This window comes from Rhamphochromis longiceps, linkage group LG20 (assembly GCF_057381845.1).
Source record: "Rhamphochromis longiceps isolate RC_006_pf linkage group LG20, R_longiceps_female_GT1.1, whole genome shotgun sequence".
Taxonomy (NCBI): Eukaryota; Metazoa; Chordata; class Actinopteri; order Cichliformes; family Cichlidae; genus Rhamphochromis; species Rhamphochromis longiceps.
In genome coordinates this window covers 35037002-35060066 of record NC_140576.1, presented here as the reverse complement: position 1 = coordinate 35060066, position 23065 = coordinate 35037002, and the positions used below count along the sequence as shown (strand labels likewise).

Here is a 23065-nt window from a genome sequence, read left to right as displayed (position 1 = left end):
AGATTATATCTGAACTGAAAATGTTTACACATTATTACACCGATGGACAAGCTAAGCTGTTTGTGTGCATTCTCTCCATATTTTGAGTATCTAAACAGGCGTGTTTTCCAACACATACTGGATAGAACCATGTGGCAACCACTTGGGACAGAGATATGAAGTCCAAGTAGAAGCGCCAAAAACTGTAGTGCAAATGGCCTCTTGAGGCTGGCTCAAAAAGCGAGTCAGCCCCCATAGACTCCTGTGTTAAAATGCCCAGATTTACAGTACAAATAAACCTGCTTTATCCCTTCATAATGACACACACAGACACACACACACACACACACACACACACACACACACACACACACACACACACACACACACACACACACTCGTTTTCATATCTTAGTGAGGACATCTCATTGACATAGTGCTTTCCCTAGCTCCTTACCCTAACCCTAACCATCAATAATGAATGCCTAACCCTAACCCTCAGCCTAAACCTAACCATAACCTAATTGTAACCCTGACACTAAAACCACATTTTGAGCCTCAAAAATGCCGTCAAACTCCTGGGGATGGACATTTTTGTCCCCATAACTGACTGTTGGTCCCCACAAGTATAGTAGTTTCTGTCCTCACAAAGATGTCTAAACATGTACACACATACATGCATAAGCTAAGCATAAATGACACTATTAGAGTCATTTAATGTAATTATCTTATAAATGATATGACTAATATGAAAAGTTAAAATTGTATCACAGCCATGGAGCCAAATTCCTGCAAATTTGGCAGAGATGCATAATTCAGTGCCAGCTGATGTCGCCTGAAACCCCTCTGTACATCCTGTTGGTAAATCTTATACATAACATTATATTTAAGCTGTTCAACATAGGGTTACTGGTACCTCTGCATGCCACTTTGCAACCTCACCTCCACCCCCAGCTTGTTTCAGGCCATTCATGCTATCTTTGACTTTATCAATAACACAGCCATTGTAATAATACATGCTCTGCTCTGTGAGTAGGTGGTGCTACTCTCACTGCCTTCTGGCTTTCCATTTAAAGCCACACAACCAATTAGAGATGACTACAGATGGAATAACAAAAGTATCATCAGCACTAATTAGCAGGTTTTGTGTTAGTGCCAGTCACCCCTGCAGTCTACGAAGGCTGATAACGTAGTACTCCACCCTCATCAGTATATGGTTACTTCTGCCTTCCACAAAACAAACCTCATAACAGCTAACTAATTGCTGACCGTGTCTGTTGTAGGCGGCCTGTGAATAAAACCGTTTGGAGGTTCAGCATTGGAAGAACACTTTTTGTGCTGCTTGAAATTTCATCTTTAAATAGTGAATCTTTCTCCTCGTTTCGGCTGTATAGTAAATCAGCTTGTTTCAGGTGAAGTGAAGGCGGAGGCTGTTTGTAGCAGTAGTGGGAGAGCTGGAGGAAAGATCGTGGATTTATCCTCAGGAGAAGAGGAATGAGGTCTGAGCCGTGATTATTTAACAGGAATATTTTACACTTTGACAGAGTGATGCAACCTGAAGACACAGAAGGACCCGCAAGATTGAAACCAGTTTGACACCAGTTTAAAACTCCACTCTGTCATAAAAACCAAACAACCCACCAGAGGTTTGAGTCGTTTCACAGCGTTGCCGTGGATACCGGTTTGTTGCCATGGTGATGTTACTACAGGCAACTACAGTTTGACCGCCAGATGAAAAGTGTGAAGCAGCAAAAATATTTTATTAATAACTTCAGAGAGAGAAAGAGAAACGGTGCAGCGAGTCTGCAGGGCTGAGCCTCACCTGCTCAGGTGTATTTTACATATTTAAGTTTTTTTTTTCTTTTTGGGGTATGAAATAGATCCGTGTTTCTCCACCTTAATCTGAGACAGTCATGGTTCAGTTCTGCTCTGAAACTCGGGCGAGGTTTTCTGCTGCAGGGGAGAAAGTGGAAATAAGATGCAATCACAGCTTTGAGTTTTGTATTCAGACAGACCGCTGACTTTCTGTGGGCGGACGGTGAAGCCAAGAAGACATTCTTTAGTGGATTTCAAATTTTACAGTGAAGTTCAGATCTGGGGTCAGTTTCTGCACAATTCAAAAATCTACAATATTGTCTTGTTTCAGTTTCTCGGAGGGTTTATTTCATTTCCTTTTTCCACCAGATCGCCCCGTAAAGGGAATATCTTTAGGGTTTGGACAGATAAAACAAGAAAAACAAGTTTTGTCTGTTTTTGACCAGCGGGCAGTGAGATTAACTGCAAGTGGGCCTGCTGACCTGTGAATAATCATAAGCAGCTGCTTTTCACAAGTTTTAATTCTCCTGAACTTTAATCTGTTTCAGGTAAAGAGGAGCTGCCATGTTGGCCTCCTCCATCCCCCCGTCACTCCTCCTCTTCCTCCACATCCTCTCCCCTTTCTCCCAACCTGTGGATGCCTCGAAACATGTGGAGTTGAAGGGCGCCCCCCTGTCGCACCTGCTCCTGGATCCTGGAGCGGGACATATTTATGTGGGCGGGGTCAATAATCTGTACCAGCTGACCACTGGCCTCGAGGTGTTGTTGCACGTAAAGACCGGCCCTTACCGGGACTCCCCAGAGTGCCTCCCACCAATCGTGCTCCAGGAATGCCCATCAGCCAAGGACACCGACAACTACAACAAACTGCTGCTGATGGAGACGGGGCAGGGGGTGGAGCCAGGGAGTCTGATAGTCTGTGGATCACTGTTCCAGGGAATCTGTGAAAAGAGGTACGTCAGTTTACTGTGCTAGTTTTCCTCACTGTGTTCCCAGAGTTTATCCAAATACATTTTTCTCACACTGTATCTGTTCTTTGCATGTATCAACGGTGACTGATGTCTGGATTAGCCAAAACACGTATGAAGAATGACTTTTCTGTCCTGTCTTTCTCTGCAGGAATCTGTCCAATATTTCTCAGCTCATCTATCAGACGTCCAATCCCGTTGACACTCAGTACGTCGCAGCCAACGCTCCAGGTGTCTCCACTGTTGCCGTGGTAATAACCACGAAAAATAAGCAGGAAGGGGGTGGGGATGGTGACGTGCTGCGCCTGATGCTGGTTGGTCGAAGCTACACTAGCAAAGGCCCTGGTGACATCCCACCAATCACGACACGGCGGCTGTTTCCAGTGGTTCCACCCCGCAGAGCGTTCTCTCAGGAGGAGGAGCTTGGAAAACTTGTTGTAGGAAGTTACTCCGATTACAACAACCACTTTGTGAAGGCTGTTGTCCATGGCAACCATGTCTACTTCCTGTTCTCACGGCGGCACAAGAAGGAGTACCGGACTTATGCCTCTAGGCTCTGCATCTCTGATCGTAGCTTCTACTCGTACGTTGAGGTGCCGCTGCTGTGCCAGGGTGGGTATAACCTGGCACAGGGTGCATGGTTAGGCAACCACTCAGGTGAACCTCACCTGTTTGTCGTCATGGCAGCGGGGCAGGCGTCCACGCCCGTAGCAACAAATCGTTCAGCTCTCTGCGTTTATGGCATGGCGGAGTTAGACACAATGTTGCGGAGAGCACAGGAAGTGTGTTACACAGAGGGAGGACAAGGCAGCGGTGGAAAGGAGGAGGCCTACATCGAGTACGGCGTGTCATCAAAATGTCTCAAACTGCCGAAGGTAAACTCACAAACACCTGAGCAGTGTTGGGGTGATTAACAAAGTAATCTATGAATTTGTCCCCAGAGAAAGTACTCATTACGTTACTTTCTTGCTACTCTGTAACGTGACCTGAAACACAATGTAAACCTGAGGCTATGTAAGAACACAAAGCCGACATAACAAAGTTTGAAACCAGCTCAATGAAACTTCAAAGTCATCGCCACGATGATTTTGCTGTAGAAACATGAACAGAAGTGGAGGCTGCGTCACTTAATCGCTGCCTTTGTTACCTGTTGAAGCTCAGGCTCTGGATGCAGGCCTGGGGTCAGCATACGCTCAACTTTAACATCACACTGCCTTCTTCGTTAGCTCTGTATTAGCATGCTGTCTGTGCAGATGCTCACAAAGAGTCGATGTTAGCGGTATAACACTGTCATTTTTTGTCCTGGACACAGTTTGCACTTTATATAATCATGCTCTTGTAATAAAAGCGATTTCCATATCACCACTCAACAAATGTTGTTGACCACTAAACCATTTCCCTCCTCCTTGTACACAATCAAAACGAGGTGTTTGTTTTTTGCGTAGGGGTGCAGAAGAAAAAGTGAATGTTTTTTTCTTTCTATCTGCTCAGTGTGCACAGAACTAAAGAACCTTTGTAATGCACGTAATGACATAATTGCAACTGTAGTGTAACTACTGAATTTTGTACAGTAACTCATTACATTACTGCATGACTGAAAAATATAATGTGGTACCAGTAACATGTTGCACCCAGCATTGGCACTGGGGGTGGCTGTAGCTCAGGAGGTAGAGCAGGTCATCTACTAATCAGAAGGTTGGTGGTGTTCATACCAAATATCCTTGGGCAAGATACTAAATCGATACTCTTCGATGCATCCGTCGGAGAATGAATGCTGGATAGAAAGCACTAATGTAGATTTAACACTTACCATTACTGGCTGTGAGTAACCTCCTTACCTGGAACACTCACTAACTTGGTGCACATAATACATGCATAATGTATTTTGATTTTGCAAATCATTATTATTCTTTTTTTTTTAGATTGGGGGGTGGGAGGTAGCCCCTCCTAAAGCGAATGAAAGCTGTGGTTTCAGTTTTCTATGCAATAACTTTGTGGTAGGCTGTTCAAGTTTTTTGGCAATAGAGTTGTGATAATATCAGTTCTACGTTGAAAATATATATGAATGGACTGATGCCAAAGCTTCAGTTCAGACCACAAAGTCAAGCTTATTTGTAATCAGCTGATTTTTACCGTTCGACATGTCCAACTGGTAAATCTCATATAGGACATGCTTTTAAGCTGCTTTTCCCCACCCAATGGTTGCTCTGATCTGCAAGTCACTTTGCAACCCACCTCCACCCCAAGTCCTTAATTTCATGTTTTTTTTAATAAAGTTGACCAATCTGTTGTCTTTGCTGCTGCTCTCAGAAGTAGGTCCAAGCAAAGAGCGATAGAGCCAAATATAAACTCCAGATACTGCAGATGACAGAGTTAGAGCTACTGCTAGTAATGAGAGTGCAGTACAGAAGTGTGGGTGACAGTTGAAAACAATGGGACAGTAAACTTGTTCCAATGAGAGTCCAAAGATGATCCCACGGATCGCTGAGGTCCTGGTCGGCCAAGTGGGACATCGTATGACATCACATTTTACATGTGATGACATCACAGATTAGCAGCTGCTTTAGGCAAGAAGCTGTCGATGGTTGTCATCTGCCTCGCTGCTGACCTTAATACTATGTGTGTGTGTGTGAGTGAGTGTGTGTGTGGATTAGAGTGGTTATCTTCAGCATCTGGACTTATCATCAGACAGCTGCCACTCAAACACAGAGCTTGTAACACAGAGCTGACCCACATAGAGCAATAATACACAGATTAAAGTGACAGGCTGAGTGGAAAAAAGCACGAGTTTTAAAGGTGAATGGAAGCAATATTGTTTGTGTTTAGAGACGTAAACAGATAAAGCAGGGCTGACCACATACCTGTGTTCACTGGCTTCTCTCTCTCTGTTTATTCATCTATCAGGTCTCTCTCTCAGAGTACCCCTGTGGAGGGGAACACACCCCCAACCCCATCGCTAGCGCCGTGCCCCTCAAAGCCACGCCCATTGTCAACTCCACTATACAGCTGACCGCTGTCACCACAGCAACTGAGGCGGGCCACACCATCGCTTTCCTGGGAGATAGAAAGGGACAACTGCAAAAGGTGACACCACCAACATGTTTTACAGCCGTTTCACACATGAAGTAGACGCCGTCGGTTGGGCCATTGACCTCAGTTACCCTTTCCCACATGTCCCACACAACAGCTGAAATGGTGCACATTGTGGCTGAACATGGAGCGATATGACACATGATGCTTAATCTCCCTGCTGTGAATTTAGCAGACAGTTACTTGTAGTATAAAACCGTTTGTACTCTCACATGAAAAGTTTTGGGGTGCAAATGCATATACGAATAATGCTTAACTGAACAGGCTTCAGACCCCTCCACTCTAATGGAGCTGCTAAGAGACCAGCTGGTGAGACTGGTTTTTACTTGGCAGTGAAAAGGCCTGTTTAGGCGTTTGTGTCTCCATCTCTAGCTACAGGGAGGAATCAGCTGTTTCCTGTTTATGTTGTAACTGGAAGGTCTGAAGAGAAGCACCAGGAAAATGATCACACACACACACACACACACACACACACACACACACACACACACACACACACACACACACACACACACACACACACACACACACACACTGAACAGAGCAGCTTGTAGCCTGAAGCTCTTTATAAGCAACACAATGATACACTCTATGTATGCGTGTGTGTGTGTGACTAACAGGCGTTTAGCTCGAGGGTGTGGTGCGTTTGGGAAGAGTGGGAAGGGTCACATGGGAGCATGCTCAGACTTTTGTTGTTGATTGGTGATTGGTCTCTCAGGTGCAGTCTGGTAAGAATCCAGCAGGACACCCCTGAAGCTTTTAACTGGGTGTAAGTGTGTGTGTGTGTACTTGTACATGTGGCTTATGAGGACCCAGTCTTACACATTGTTAGAGAGGACATTTGAAAAGTGATGAGATTCTGTACCCAATTGTTCTCGCTGCGGGACACCTTAAGAGGCATTTTTTTTCCATTTCATTTCGAAGTTTTTATCAAGTTCAAGTTTAGGGTAAGGGTCCTGGGAATGCACCGTGTGACTCATAGTCCTCGCAAAGTTAGAAGGACAAACTTGTGTGCGTGTGTGCGTTAATGAGCTCTAATCTTGCCTCGGAGCCTCAGCGAGGTAAACAGCAGAGCTTTGATTCTCCCCGTTAATATTTAATCACACACACTGTAAATGTTTCAGGGCCTCCTGCTGGATCCTTACCCAGAGTGCACCTGAGGGACCAATAACCAATCAACAACAAGAGGCATGTACAAGTGCAACACCACGTTTTTCGCGGCGAACCCGGGCACATGTTAACTGCTGTGCTTCTGTTGGGATTGTGAAATAGTGAATCTATCAGAAAGGTGCTCAAGCACCAGTTTCTCCAGCATGTGACGCTCCTGCAGTGTTTCTGTGGGCGTGGCACCCGAGGCTATCCGAACTAAAGAAACACATATGCACATGTTTTCCTCCTGCACTTTAACATATCTAAAGGCAGAGTCCCCGCACTTGTTTTAAATTTTTGTGCGGATGTATACTAGAAGCACAGTGACTCCTGACTCCTCTGCTTGTAAAAGGACTTCTAGTTATATAGAAATCGATGTGAAAGCAGCTCTGGCTCCTTTGCCCTGTAGACTTTGTGGGCTCACTCACTTGTTTCAGGTCATTCAGGTCATTATGACTGGGGGTGGCTGTTCTTCAGGAGGTAGAGAAAGTCATTTACTAATCAGAAGGTTGGTGGTTCAAATTCTGGCTGCTGTAGTCTGCATGTCTCAGTATCTTTGGGCAGGATACTGAACCCCAAGCTGATCTCTGATGCGTTCAGCGGAGCATGAATGTGTGTGAATGTAAGATAGAAAGGACTCAGGTGTAGAAGAAAGTGCTTGTGTGAATGGATGAATGACAAATGCTGTATGAAGTGCTTTGAATGCCCAAGTTGAGTAGATAAGCAGTATGTAAGAACTAGTCCGTCTACTGTTGAAACACAAATATGGTTCTTTTAAGTCAGAGAAGATAGTCTTTGTCTTTTTAAATTGTTAAACATAAATGAACCTGTGATGTCCTCAGTTTCCCAGTCAGAAAAATCCTTTCCTCATTGCATCCTGTTTAAAAGAAGAAGACGGTGATGATGAAAATGCTCAGCATTAAACTCCACTAAGCATTGTGTTTTTAGGTTATTGCAGTCTGCGGTGCAGAAGTGTCTCCTGAACTCAGATTTACACCCTGATGCCTTTAGGTGAAATCCAGGAGACAGGTTCGCATTTCTACAGGAAAAAGCAGTAACAGTACTTCAATTCTTCTAAAAAACTCAGTGTTTCACAAACTCACAGCTGTACACAAGAAACGTGACAAAAGTATTTGAGTGAAGATTGAACACAGAGGGATAAGAGAGACACTAAAGCCCTGCCATACCTTTATACTTGCACACAATTGACCAATCAGTGAGTGAAGTGGCTGAGATATGGTAGAGATTTCCAGAGTTTCTACTTTGTCAGGATGCTGCTGTTCCATCTCAGCAAGAATAAAAAAAGACAAAAAATAAACTGGATGTGGCACAGCAGGATCGAGTCTGTTCAAACTCAAACGATCCTCCTTTCTGCATTTTTCACTGTCTGAATTGTTCTCTTTGTCACACGCTGCTGATAGTGCAGGTGCCTTGAGGGGTGTTGTCGGGGTGAAGCAGCTCCACCTGCTGGCGGGTTGTTGCTGCTGCCGCTGCGGCAGCAGGCACTGCTGCTTTCATGTTGTCACTTTACTGAAATTAAATGTTGATGATCATCATTTTTACTTGTCACAACATTTCAGCTCTTAGACGTTTTATATTTGCTGACACGGGTTTCTCCGTCTTGAGTTAACTTTTTCAAAATACTTCACACAGTCGGCACAGCAGGAGTCCACTCGTCTCATCACTCGAGCAGGAAAGTCATTCAGTGACAAATACTGTGCAGCAGAGAAAGAGCGTTCTTTTGTTGTACTCAGAACAAATAAACAATGAACAGTACACAGAGATGTGTGTTTGTGTTTTAGTGGCATTAGTACAGATCCAGAACATCTCAGGGTGTGGATGGAGCCAATTAGTGAAACTGGGATGGAATCAGCCAATTTTCCGCCCTTCACTGAGATGTACTGACAGCAGGGAGGGTCCGACCAGGGCCAACCTGTTTCTCTCTGTCTCCGTGTCTCTGATCTGGAAGTCAGTCATGCCATCTTAAGGGGTTTGTCAGTACCTGAAGTTGGAGACGCGAGGCTTGCTGTAGGAACGGTGATTAGAGGAGGCACAGGTGTACCCCTCTGTGGATGTCTTTTCACCTGTGATGTTTAAAAGAAGCATTAGACATAGCGGGAGGACAATGATTCTCTTTTGTATTCATACCTTATGTTAGAAATCTGCTGTCAAGCTTTCTGCTTTTCTCCAGTCGTGTGTGTGTGTGTGTGTGTGTGTGAGAGAGAGTGTGTAGTTTACTATGGTTGTGGGGACCAAAATCCTGGTCCCCACAAGTTTGAAGGCATTTTTGAGACTCAAAATGTTGTTTTAGTGACAGGGTTACAATTGTAATTGGGTTATGGTTAGGTTTAGGGTCAGGGTTAGGCATTCATTTTTTATGGTTAGGATGAGGGGCTAGGGAAAGCATTATGTCAATTAGATGTCCCCACAAGATATGAATACCTGATATGTGTGTGTGTAACAGAATGTGTAATTTGTTGTTTGGTATAAAGGACACAAGGAAAGGAGGTGAGGAAAGGGATTGAGGTTGCACAAACCAAACAACAGAACAGTGTCGGAATCTGTGGACTCACCTGTGTTGTTGTTTTTCAGGTGTTGGTGATCTCCAATCAGTCAGGCCATCTGTATGGCAGCGAGTTGGTGGACAGTGGCAGTGCCGTCAGCGCTGATCTCCTATTGGATGAGAGCCAGGAACATGTTTATGTTTTAACAAACAGCAGGGTGAGAGACAGTCGACCTCCTTCCTCAGTTCCTGTCTCACTTTCTTTTCTTCAGTTTTTTCCCCCTCCTCCTTCCTCCTTTTGTCCCCAATATCCAATCAGACGATCCATTTAAGAAAAAATGAAAACAAACTGTTTCCTGTCTTTCTCCCAGCTGTCGAAGGTTCCTGTGTCATCCTGTGAGAAACAGACAGACTGTCGCTCCTGTCTCGCTGTCAGAGACCCGTACTGTGGCTGGTGTGTCCTGGAGGGAAGGTAGGTCTACCTGTCGGCTGGTGTTTTGTAACTTTTTAAAAGTACATTTTTATTCTTTATATCTTTTTGTAAACTTTATGTAAACTTTTTACTTTTTTTGTAAAAAGTCTGACTGACAGTAGAAGAAGAAAGTGTAGTAGATTTGGTTTGCTCACAGCAGCATCTGCACGTTGATGTGACATTGCTCTGACGCCGTTTTGCGTTTGGTTGTTTGTTGCTGTTACTAATCTGCAAATGTTTGTATTTTGTGCAGATGTTCCCGGAAACATCAGTGTCAGCGTCACCTGCAGCCCAACCACTGGCTCTGGAGCTTTGAACCAACCAGTCAGTGCGTGACAGTGCAGAGCCTGCAGCCGGCCAATCACAGCAAAGAAGAGCAGACGCAGGTAGGCTGCTGTTGTTTTGATCTGATTCTGACTGACAGCGTTATGATGCAGTCAGCCACTCCCGCAGTGATGACAGCCTGGGTCAGGGCACCCTTAGGTGTTGCTGGCAGGTGTCTGTATCAGTCCAGGTTGAAGGAAAACTTGAGGTGCTAGTTCAGCAGCTCTCTGATTGACTGAAGGTTGCTGATTCTGTTTCAACACAGTTGTGTTGTTGTGTTGGCTGTGTGTTATTGCAGAGGCACTGCAAGTCCAGCCAGTTCCAATCCTTCAGACAAGATTCACAGCAGCCGATGAACATCTGCAGCAGCTGTTTACTGCTGCAGCGCTGACAGGATGAACGAAACATCTTCATATTTAGTGCCTCACCGAGTATCTTCACAGGGTTTATAAGGATCAGCACAAACATAGGAGTTATTGCGGTCTGAGTGAAATGAATTCAGACAATAACCTTTTAAGATTTTGTGATGTGAAGTAAAGTTGTTTATTTTTAAAATAGAAGGAGAAAAAAGTAACACTGTGAGCTTTTTCAGCCAGCACAGAAGTGGTTTTGTTCTCGTTTGTAAACCTAAAATATATAAATAAGTAAAGAAAAATAATAGAAAGACCCCAAACTGTCAATGGGCGTTTCTTTTTTTGACAGTAAGACAATGGAAGGATTGCTGATACGAGACACAGCTGCTCTAGAGACAGAGAGAAGCGTCCCGATGGAAAAGCAGTAACCGTGTTTCTGTGTTCGTCTCTCAGGTAACGCTGTCGGTCCCCCAGCTTCCCGCCCTCGCAAAGGAGGAGTCTCTGTCCTGCATCTTCGGGCTCCTCCCGCCTCAGCCTGCCATTGTCATGGGAAACAGCATCACCTGCCAATCCCCTGCCCCGGAGCACCTCCCACCTCTGCCCACAGGAAGCAGTGAGTAGGAACTGTGGGCGCGTTCCAATCCTCCATAATACCATCCTACTTAGCATGCCAGAAACAGATTTAGTGTGTCCCAGTACACAGTGTTTCAGAATGAGTCTGCCAAAAATATCAGGAGGTTTAACTGCATGTGAAGCATTTTACAGCACGCAGCAGTTTGAGCGCCAGTGACAGAGTCCGAGTGCAGCACGCAGTGACAGTAAAAACGTCTTCATTCAGGTGTGCTACTGTGTAACTTCTGTCACCTCTCACCTGCAGATCACATGATCCTGCCCGTGTCACTGATGTTTGGTCATGTGACCGTCACAACGGGCAACATGACCTTCTATGACTGCATGGCTGTAAGCCGACTGAACCAGAGCTCCCAGTAAGTCACGTAGGCACAGTGACAGTGCTGTACGTTTATCTGAATCTAAATCAGTGATGGAGGAGACGCTGAAGGCCGTGGTGTGTGTTTCAGGTGTTTGGCGTGTGTCAGCAGTGTGTGGCGCTGTAACTGGTGTCCTCTGGATCAACTCTGCACTCACAACCACAGCTGTCCAAACCAGCACATCATCCTCAACCACAGAGTAAGACGGCCCGCTGCCCCGTCTGTCTCCATCTTTTTGTCTGTCAGCCTGTCTCTAACCCCGCCTCCTCTCTGTCTGCAGGACTCTCCTGGTCCTACTTCCTGTCCGCTAGTCTACGACCTACAGAGCTCTGCTTTAGTTCCCATGGGCCTGAGCGCCACAGTGGTGCTGCGGGGACGAAACCTGGACGTCTACACTGTAAGTCCGCGTCTCTGACCTCATTTCAGTCTGACGGGGATCTAAATGGAGTCTAATCGAATGGTCCCATTAACAGTTTAATGCAAAACACCAAAAAAATGTTTTTCATGTCTAAAACTGTAAAAACAGTCTTTGTTTGAAGTGGATGAACATTAGTCAGATCAGACTGATATTTCATGTTTCGACTGTCTGGTGCCGCAACATCTGCTGTAACCTCCCAAAAAGTGACACTTAGCGTAACCAAGTTAGAGCTTTTGTTTCTTGGAGCCTGGTCGTTGTATCTGGTTGCACTGCTACACTGTTCTCTGTCTGAGTGTGGCGTGCACATAAACACGAAGCCGATTTGATGCTGTTCAATTTAGACAGTCTTCCTTAAGGTGCTTTATATTGTAAGATAAAGATCCTACAATAATACAGAGAAAACCCGAACAATCAGATGACCCCTATGAGTAAGTACTTGGTGACAGTGGGACAGAAAACCTCCTTTTTAGCAGGAAGAAACCTCCAGCAGAACCAGACTGTGGAAAAGAGCCAGAGATTAATCATAACTAACGATTAAATGCAAAGTGGTGAATGAACACGTAGAGAGGTGAGTGAAGAAGAAACGCTCAGAGACTGAAGAGTGTAGGAGTCTCTGTTAGTTTCCGTAAGCCTTGGCTCCTCATCGTGTTTCTACATCTGTGTCTGCAGCAGCTGTAGGCAGGTGTTTCCAGGAGTGCGTCAGGTCTTCTGGCTCCACAAAAAGGAAATTTTTACTCGATATCTGCTTGTTTGTTAACAGCAGCGAGTTCGAGGCAGCTGAGAGAATCATAAATTCATTTTCAGTGTTTTAGTCTGAGCTAATTATCAGGTTGCTGCTGCTGGATGGATAAATTAATTTCATTCTTATGTAAATTGACATTTATGAAGCCACAAGCCGTCTTACAGAACCCTGCGGTACACCACCGTTTGTACAAAATAAAGACTCCTAGAAAAGAACTGCAATAACTCTGAATGTAAATAGTAAAAGTTGAACTATTTTCGTGGTACCAGCCTTCGGGCGTTGGTCTGTTCTATTGACCTGAATCACTAAAATCAAACAGCTGAGTGTCTGTGTGTGGTCTCTCTGCAGGATGAAGCTCCGTATGTGTGTGTTGTTGAAATCGAAGGATCCCGGACTAATCTGACAGCTTCTGTGGAGAAAATGCACGACAACACGCACACCTTCACCTGCATGCAGCATCAAGTAAGAGACGCACGCAAACACGTTTGCAGATAATTAGTTAATGGCAGTAACCACACAGCTGATATTTAAATTTCTGTCTGTCCACCTGTCCCACTGTCTGTAGTTTCAACATCCAGTCAGTCAACTTCAGTATTCTGCTCCTGTCTACCTGCGGAGAGGGGAACGACGCATTGATGCCTCACCTGGACTCCGACGTAAGAGCCTTACCTGTGTGCGGATGTAGTGCACACTGAGGGCGTGGGCCTCCTTTACTAATATTTAGACAAAAAATAAGTACACACATGAAATTACACTTGGATTCATGACAAGTTTCTAGTGCCCAGTACTGTTTTTACTAGTGAATCAGAGTGTTGTGTCCCCTGAATCCTGAACTGTATGTGATACATAAAATAAACACAGACCAGGGGAAGAGGAAGCAGGGAAAGGGAAAGCTCCAACCTACGACAAAAGCCTCGCTGCAGTTACTGAAACCATATGTGGAATATTGCCAAGAAATGAAGGTTCAGCAGTAAGGATGAAAGGACATCAATTTCATGGTTATTTCATACAGCTCTAATACCAAAGCATTAGAAAATGAATGGTTTTAAATGTTAAAGCATTTTAATAATTCTAATTTAAACATTTGAAACTCAGATATTATCTTTATTAAGTCTTTGGATCTTTTTTATATAGTATAAAAGATCAATTGCTTATTAGAATTAGAAACGAGCAACTATAGATTTAACTATTTTTGATATTGTTTCTGGTATTAATATCACTACTAGTATTATTCAGTTTAAATATCTGCATTAACATTTTCTAGGACAGCTGTGTGTCATTCTATAACTGTGCATACAGTCTGAGTCTGTGTGAAAAACACTCACTCACACAGACTCATGCATTCACACAGTGATGAGGCCCACTGTGTCAGCATGTGGGTGAGGATGGGGGTTAATGTTTTCACAAAGACAGAAAGAGAAATGCATTCATGATATTTGTCTCCTTTTCTTATTAATATACAGTCCAGCTGTATGACTGCTCAGCTGGCCAATCAGATTGCTCACAGTGCAGGGCGGTGCCTAAAGAGTACGGCTGTGTATGGTGTCCTGGAAGCCCAGCCCCGAGCTGTGTGTACAGCCGAACCTGCTCCAGTAAACCTGCAGACACCTGCCCGCCTCCTCAGATCACAAAGGTGGGTCTCGTCAAAGTCCACGTAGAGGAAGTCCCGCAACTGTGCACCATACTGGATCAAATCCAGGCAGTAATTTTGATGCCCTGTCTGAGTGAACCTGGTATAACTTTAATTTCAGTGGTCACTGGGACCTAAAAACTGCATGTACAGAATCATCAGTCACATCCAATAAAAGCAGCTTCAAAGGTGGTTATTGGCTATTTGGGGGCAGGACAGCTGCCATCTTTGTGTTCCTACAATTCTCCCGCAGATTTCCGTCTCTCGTCCTTTTATAATGATCGGAAGATCAGTCTGTGTGTCTGCAGAGCTCGTTCAAACTGTTTCTACCTGTCTGTCTGCAGGTGGAGCCTGCCTCCGGTCCTCTAGAGGGCGGCATTCTGGTGACGATCACAGGATCGAACCTGGGCATGAAGTATGAGGATGTGGTGGGCGGCGTCACTGTGGCGGGTATTCAATGCCTGCCTCAGTCTAAAGGTTACAAGATCTCCACCAGGTAACATGATGATTACATTAGTGTTTACGGGATTCATTTATGCAAACGTTCAGCACATAACTGAATCACAGAGAGATGTGATGAGACCTCCCTTTCTGTCTGCTCTGTAACAAACCTGGCAGTCACCAGTTCAGCACAATAACATATCAATAACTGGGATTCTTGATGTCTTGATGATGATAGTCCAGAAGTTTTCAATCCAACAATATTCTTCTGAATGGTGTAAAACCACAGACACCCACTTGTAGACTGACGTAGCAGCCGTGACATCACCCACTGGTTAGTGAAGTCCCATTAAGAAGCCTCAAGTGAGTCTTTATGCTGTCGCCATCTTGGTGTTTTTAAACCATATGTGTGATCTGATAGAGAAACTGAGGCTCCTTTTAGCAGCAGAGGAGTCGCCCCCTGCTGGCCATTAGAAACCATGCAGGTTTAAGACACTTCTGCATTTTTACGATTTTATTTCGTACTGTGGATGTGATCACAAAGCTGTGTACTGACTTCTGACACGTGAAATGACCTATTAAATCCAAACAGTAACAGGTCACCTTTCCGACATCATAATAAAATCAGAAACACTTCCAGCCATGCTTCAGTGCTCGATTGTGCTCATATGTCTCATATTAAAGCGCTGAAACAGTCTTCAGTGAACACCTTGAAACAGAAAAAGTCTAGAATCAGGTGAAATCCTCCAAGGATGCCACTCTAACGTGTCCTCTCTCATTTCCTTTCAGCAGCTCTAACATAGTCAAATATTCTTATTCCTGTCTGTGTGACACTAGCAGCCCGTTGAGTCACTTTTCTTTATTGCCCTAAGGAGCTCTACAACCTGTACAGCGCATAACGCCTCCCATCCTCAGAGCCTTGATTTAGATCAGGGAGAACCTTTAACAGGAGACAAATCTATCTGATGCTCACACAGGGAGAAAATTCAAACACAAGCTTTTATGGAGCGAAGCCTTTTTCTCTTCAGAACTGATTCTGTTTGAACTCACTCCCTCGGGAGCAAAATCTCCATTCTGATTTAGCCTCCGTGCTTTATTTGAATAAGCTATCAGATTGAAATCTTCCGCATGACTTTGTTTAATTTTAGAATACTTTCACCAACTCAGCCTCGGGGATTTCGTATCTTTAGGAACTTTGGGACCTGCTCCAAAGTTTAAAACTTTATCAGTTTAGTTTTATGTTGTTATCTCAACTTCAGCTTGATGTTACCAAGTAAAGACAAACACGTTAACGCTTCCTCGAGGTTGGAACGAGGCTAAATAACAAGGGGAAAAAAAGAACTGGGTCACATCTTATTTGACCTTCATGGAAAATGTCACAAGGTCAAGAAAAGATGCAAAAGCTTGTGACAGTGAATTCTGTTGACGCTGGTCTTCCGTGATAAAACTACAATTTCAGTAGAGGGACTACAAAAACTTGTGTTCTTTGCTTGACGTTTTATGGAGGCTTTATAACTATGAACAATATAATGTAACATCAATGCTGGTGAAATAAAATGCTGGTATTAAGAAATATTGTTAAATCTAACATCTCCTAACCATATTAAGGCTTTTAGCATCTCTGAAATAGAATTAATTGATGCTAATCCCGAAATATCCCAAATGAGAACATAGCCAGTGTAACACTGTAACCCTCGCTTCACTTTGATCATTTTAATTAAGCTTATTATATTTCTAAATCTACATTACAGATAACACGCAGATTTTAATAAAAGGCTATTATAAGTTCAAAGCATATGCATTATTGTAAAAGATGGAAGCCGCAGCTGTAATTTACACGCTGGCCTCCATCATCGTGTCAGATATTTTTATCTTTGCTTTCATTAATAGTCTTATGGTGCACTCGTTGAGTTGTGGGTTATCATCATCTCCTTTGCTTCCATGAAGGATGCTCCAGTGCATTTGATAAATGAGATTCACAGGGTTTAACCAGGCTTGCTTATTATACGGTTGTCGCACAGGTACTTCTGGGTCACCTGATCCAGCCCTAACTATTATCTTAATCAGAAAGAAAATGTTTTAAAAAGTAAAAAGAGTGAGGATGAGACTGCTACAGCAGTTTAAAAATCTAAAAAGTTCTGAGGATGGTTACTTTGGTTCCTGAGTTGACTTTTTCCATTTCTATTCCAGTGTGGAACCAATCAGGTTCTGAGGTGTGACATCTGTCGTGTAGGTGTAGACAGACTGCAGCGAGTCGAGTGTGTCTTATAGCAGGGCTATGTTATCAGAATATGTGATTTTGACCTTGAAAATTGATTTTCCAAAACAGTCACTGGATAAATAGATAAACACACACGTAAGTGACACACGTCAGAACAGTTGGGATGTGGCTATGGTGACTCAGAGCTCAAAGGAATAAACAAAAGTTGTTTTTTTCCCAGTGTTGTTCCACCAATAGGAATCTTCCACAGTCGGCACGCCAGTATAGCTGTCCTCCTCTGCATGGAGACACACAAGCTCATGTTTGCTTTTTCTGTGTGTGTTTGTGTGTGTGCATCAGGGTTGTGTGTGAGCTGCAGCCTAGTGGGAAGCAGAAAGAAGGGCCCATCTTGGTTACTGTGGGAACAACTCGTGGGAGGTCAACAAAGATGTTCACCTATCAGGTAAGACTGAGTAGCCCAGTGTTACGTGGTATCTGGTCACCAGTATAAAGGTATATCTGATGTCTAACATGTTGTGGTTCAGGATCCCCTGCTGCAGGATCTCATTCCTAATAAAGGTCCCGTCTCCGGAGGAACCAGGCTGACCATCAAAGGACGACAGCTGCTCACCGGGCAGACGTCTGACCTGAGCGCCTTCCTGGGCACCCAGCCCTGCTACATGTAAGTACAACGCCACAGCTTCTGGTACTGCAGCACCAATACTACTACTTGCCTGACTGTCTGTCTCCTCGCCTGTTCTCAGAGTTGAAGAGGTGAATGACACGGAGCTGGTGTGTCAGACTGGTTCCAGCAATCGGACGGGTCTCGTCCCAGTTCGGGTTCTGTTTGGTAAAGCCGAGCGGACTATTCCAAACGTTACCTTCCATTACCTCGAAGACCCCGTCATCACCAGCGCCATACCTGCCGAGAGCTTCTACGCGTAAGCGCCAGTCGCCTTACACCTGCACTCGATCCTCACACACACGCACACCTGCTAATTAGCTGTTGACCGTTTTAGGGGTGGGCGTGTCATACGAGTGGAGGGCAGGAACCTGGATGTGGTGCAGCAGCCAATCATATCTGTGTGGGTGGAGCCTCTAGAGGTACAAAGGGTGAAACGGAAGAAACGACTGGCTCTTCTCACCTCCAAGCAGCAGCTTGTCTTTAACAGCACCATGACAACGGTAAGACAAACGGACCAATCGGAGACGAGCTTTTAAAATTCTTAGCCTGTCTCACGCCTGTTTTACCTCCCCGTCTGCCTCTCAGGTATCAGAGCGCTGCTCCATCCTGTCGTCCTCTCAGATGACTTGCCCGACCCCCAGAGTGAACCCAGAGGTCAAAGTTAAGGGCGTCTGGTTTCAGCTTGATAACGTCAGAGTCCACTATGAGAGCATCAAGGTACCTCCCATGATTAAAAGGGTCAAACACCAGGGTGGATTATAGTGAGAATACATCCTTGATGACTTCCTTCACTCGTCCAGTTTTCTTCAGCGTCTGGTCCTGTGATGTTTGATCGTACATCCACGATGCACTGCGAACAGGAGCTGCTCAGAGTCAGTTCTGCTGCTTTCATAGGAGCAGATTAAATCTCCAAAATCTGAATTTTGTCAGTTCAAATACTTTTTAAGGGGTGATACTGGGCTGCTGTATGGATTTATTGGAATTAGGAGTGAAGCGGCACACATGCATTTCTTTATCAAAGCCTAATTTTTTACTTCACTTTAAACACAGTGTGACGCATTAATATGAACAAATGGGGCATATGTTGTCACGTTGCTTCCCTAACGTCTAGCAGAGCCCCACAAAAATTTCCACTTCGTTAATTTTCACATAGTCAAATATAAAAGCATAAAAAAAGGATGCAGATGATTGAAAATAAAGGATGAGGCTCTAGAGGGATTTGAATAGCAATTTACTTAAAAGAAAAGGAAGGGACTGAAAGGGTTTTAAATAAAAGGAGATAAAAAAAAAGCAGATTTTAACTGGAATTATTCCCGAGGCTGAAAAATGAGGCATACGTGCTTTGAAACCTGCCTGACAGACAGAAATCCAGTGTGAATGAAGCCTTACTGAACAATTTTCCACTTCTAATGCTTGATGGAAAACCTTTTTGTCTCTCTGCTTGTCTGTCTTCCAGGGTAAAAGCTTCACTTACTATCCAAACCCAGTTTTATTTCCAATCAACCGAGAAAATCTAGATGTGCCGTTCCGTTTCAAACCTGGAGGAGTGATCGCTGTGGAGGTACAGCAACTGTCGTACGTGAATCCTGAGCCATGCAGACGGAATAAATTCAGATTTAACCTCCGTTTCTGTCTCTTTTCGTCCGTCAGGGCCAGGACCTGACCAGAGCCATGTCCAAAGAGGAAGTGAAGGCTTGGCTTGGAGATCAGGAGTGTGACGTGAAAACTTTGGACAGTACTCACCTGTACTGTGACCCTCCAGAGGTCCAACCACTCAGTGTGGATGACAGCCATGAACTTCCTAGCCTCAAGGTGATCTTTGGTTTTGAGCTGTTGGCTTTTACAGGGATTCATATCCAAGGCAGAGATGCTTTTTAGGGATTTTCCAGCTCGGTTGGTATACAAGGGCCAGTGGTTTACTCATTCTCACACTCAGCCTTTTTCACTCTCTGTCTGCATGTCTTCTGTTAGGTTTTCATGGGAAACCTGCAAGTGGACCTGGGATTGGTTCAGTACGACAGCAACTCTCTGCTGCCTGCTGTCCCATTGGCTGCTCAGATCGGTTTGGGGGCAGGAGCAGCTGTCATCATCCTGTCAGTGTTGGTCATCATCCTCATGTACAGGTAAGTATCCACCTGTGTGTGAAACCAGGTGTGTTTTTAGGCGACTTTTCTGTGCTGTTGTGACGTCTTGTTTTGGATTTTGTTTCCTCTCAAACGCCTTTATTTGTATTTTTGTGCTTAAAAAACAAAAAGGACAATCACTTCATTTTTGTCTGCAGTGACATTTTAAAAGTCGACTCAATGTTTTTATGAGAATATTCTTCATCTCATCATTAATCTTCAGTGTTTTTGTTTTGTTGTTTTTTGCTTTGTGCAGGAGGAAAAGTAAACAGGCTCTCCGAGATTATAAAAAGGTTTTACTGCAGTTAGAAACTCTGGAGATCAACGTGGGAGATCAGTGCCGCAAAGAGTTCACTGGTATGAAAACACATTTTAAATGAACTGCAAACCTTCGTATTGTGTTGGACTTCTTAGTCATCTGGATTTCCTGATGGCAGATCTGCCCAAAAATGTTAAAACTTTAAAGATTTACTGAGCCCTCTGTGTTTGATTGGATACATTTAAATTTAAACTCTTTACGTTTTTGAAATCTCAAGCTGCCATTTGCTCCTCGTATACCTCTTGTCCTTCAGACCTGATGACAGAGATGATGGATCTGAGCAGTGATGTGGGAGGACCAGGAGTCCCCCTCTTGGACTACAGGATATATGCAGAGAGAGTTTTCTTCCCTGGCCAGCAGACGGCGCCACTGAGTCGTCAGCTAGATCTGCCTGAGTCGAGGAGGCAGACTGTGGAGCAGGGCCTGCAGCAGCTCAACAACCTGCTCAATAACAGACTCTTCCTCACCAGGGTGAGTGGAGATAGTGGGAGGAGGCAGGAGAATGGCCATATGACGTCTAAGACTCACAGGTGACATTTTTTCTATATGCCTCTGTGTGTGTGTGTGTGTGTGTGTGTGTGTGTGTGTGTGTGTGTGTGTGTGTGTGTGCGTGTGTGTGTGTGTGTGTGTGTGTGTGTGTGTGTGTGTGTCTCAGTTCATCCACACTTTGGAGGCCCAGCAGGGTTTCTCCCAGCGAGATCGTGGCTACGTGGCCAGCCTGCTCACCATGGCTCTGCACGACAAACTGGAATACTTCACTGAAGTCATGAAGAGCCTGCTGCAGGACCTGGTGCAGCAGTATGTTGCCAAGAACCCCAAACTCATGCTGCGCCGGTACGCAAAGCAAAAGCAACTTCAGTCACATTAGAACTCAACAGGAAGTCTTTTCAGGTTTAAAGGTGTCTGTCCTACTGATGTCTTGGCTTGCCTGTTTGTCTTTCAGAACAGAGACGGTCGTTGAGAAGATGTTGACCAACTGGATGTCCATCTGCCTCTATTCCTTCCTGAAGGTAAGTGTCTCTCTGGCTCTGTCCCACTGCCTGTCCCATCTCACCAGGTCCCTGACCACATCCCAGTAGAATCATTGAGGTGTAGTCCATTTTTCTTTTGCCATAATTGTTAATTCACATTTCAGCAGAGGGTATCCAGAGATTGATACATTTCTTTTTGAGTGTTGTGAATTAGAACCAATCAAAAAACACGAGATTGTCTCAGTGTTGGGTATAAAACTACCATGCATAATGTTGGCCACCCGGTCGCTGCTCTTTTTGTCTATCAGGAGGTGGCGGGAGAGCCTCTCTACATGCTCTACAGAGCCATAAAGTATCAGGTGGACAAAGGGCCGGTGGATGCTGTGACGGGAAAAGCCAAACGAACGCTCAATGACAGTCACCTGCTGCGGGAGGACATTGAATATTGCTCAGTGGTAACCAGAGTAACAGACATCACACTGATCTGCAGCTGAATCACTGATTCATTTATGACAAGTCATCTCTTTCTCTCAGACTCTGACAGTGCTGGTGAAAAACGGAGTCGAAGTTCAGCCATGTCCTGTTAAAGTGCTCGACACCGACACGATCACACAGGTACATGCTTGTTTGTACGGTAGGGCGGTGTCTATTTTTAATGCCTTCACACCTTTTGGTTATACTGCATATGATAGTAAGTGATATGTGATGGTGATAGTTATTGTGGCTACAAATATATATTTGATTAGCTGAATAAACCTTGCTTGGCATCATTTCAATTCAATTCAGTTTTATTTATACAGCACCAAATCACAACAACAGTTGCCTTAAGGCGCTTTATGTTGTAAGGTAGACCCTACAATAATACATACAGAGAAAAACCCAACAGTCACATGACCCCCTATGAGCAAGCACTTTGGGTGACAGTGGGAAGGAAAAACTCCCTTTTAAAAGGAAGAACCCTATGCCAGAACCAGGCTCAGGGAGGGGCGGCCATCTGCTGCGACCATATGCTGCTGCATAAGAAATAATAAGATTTAATAATTACTGATGTTTCATCAAGGGACAACTGTTAGGTCATGCAAGCAGCTATTAATCAGTGGCTACAGCCCATATAGCTGCAACTGAGGGCAGCTGTACTCTGTCAAAACCGAAGTCCTGATGTTGCAAACCTGCAAGCTGGAAGGCGGAACAGGTGTTAAATGATGATTTAAAAAAAGTGTTATTTTATCTAAACTGTATTGGTTATATTAATAATACTAATAATACTGTGTGTGTTCATTTGCAGTGTTCATTTGCAATGAAAAGCCCCTGCAGTTAGTAACTGCTAAAGTTAGCCACCTTTGACTAGTTTTCTTACTTTTAGAGTTTTCATTTAGGCAATTACTCTTTGGGGAAATGCCTACCTTCTTGTTTCTGGTTGCCGAAGGGTCCAGTGGCATTTGCAGTGTCTAGCATTGCCATCTTTTGTCTCACCTTTCTGACCTTCTGCAATGTAAGCCCCTCCCAGTCTCGCTATTTTTCACGGCTCACTGAGCTCAGCTACATCGATCCATCGATAAAAAGTGCCCTCTGGTGGCATGTCCTTTCTGTTGCACTACAATACAAAATTTCACTGCAGCATTTAATTTCAGATTCATAGAAGTAGTCGTCTATATTCTTAATTCCACTGGGATTTCTAAATACCTTTGTCACTTTGCTGTCTGCTTGTGTTCAGGTGAAAGATAAGATTCTGGATCAGGTCTACAGAGGAGCTCCATTCTCTCAGAGACCATCAGCTGACAGTCTTGACCTCGGTAAACACCTGTCTCACCTATCTGTTGTATGAGATGGCTGAAAGTAGATTAAATTGGCCGAAGCATTAGTGGGTGTTTTAAATATTCGGTTAGTGGATCTG

At 44.3% G+C, this 23065-nt stretch overlaps 1 protein-coding gene across 1 annotated transcript in view; it reads left to right on the top strand.

The window, feature by feature from the left end:
• The window catches only part of plxnb3 (plexin B3), a 91593-nt gene that overhangs the window by 62845 nt on the left and 5683 nt on the right, over positions 1-23065 (top strand). Inside the window, exons 3-31 of the mRNA XM_085392929.1 lie at positions 2343-2747; positions 2914-3637; positions 5667-5846; positions 9594-9722; positions 9876-9976; positions 10230-10362; positions 11107-11266; positions 11531-11639; positions 11733-11841; positions 11923-12039; positions 13151-13264; positions 13368-13458; positions 14266-14435; positions 14777-14928; positions 17434-17536; positions 17619-17755; positions 17838-18014; positions 18093-18258; positions 18344-18475; positions 19215-19319; positions 19409-19570; positions 19730-19881; positions 20138-20238; positions 20454-20671; positions 20856-21034; positions 21144-21210; positions 21480-21626; positions 21706-21786; positions 22886-22964. Of these exons, the coding sequence (XP_085249055.1) occupies positions 2359-2747; positions 2914-3637; positions 5667-5846; positions 9594-9722; positions 9876-9976; positions 10230-10362; positions 11107-11266; positions 11531-11639; positions 11733-11841; positions 11923-12039; positions 13151-13264; positions 13368-13458; positions 14266-14435; positions 14777-14928; positions 17434-17536; positions 17619-17755; positions 17838-18014; positions 18093-18258; positions 18344-18475; positions 19215-19319; positions 19409-19570; positions 19730-19881; positions 20138-20238; positions 20454-20671; positions 20856-21034; positions 21144-21210; positions 21480-21626; positions 21706-21786; positions 22886-22964 (4684 nt within the window). The 5' untranslated portion in view covers positions 2343-2358. The remainder of the gene's footprint in view (positions 1-2342; positions 2748-2913; positions 3638-5666; positions 5847-9593; positions 9723-9875; positions 9977-10229; positions 10363-11106; positions 11267-11530; positions 11640-11732; positions 11842-11922; positions 12040-13150; positions 13265-13367; positions 13459-14265; positions 14436-14776; positions 14929-17433; positions 17537-17618; positions 17756-17837; positions 18015-18092; positions 18259-18343; positions 18476-19214; positions 19320-19408; positions 19571-19729; positions 19882-20137; positions 20239-20453; positions 20672-20855; positions 21035-21143; positions 21211-21479; positions 21627-21705; positions 21787-22885; positions 22965-23065) is intronic.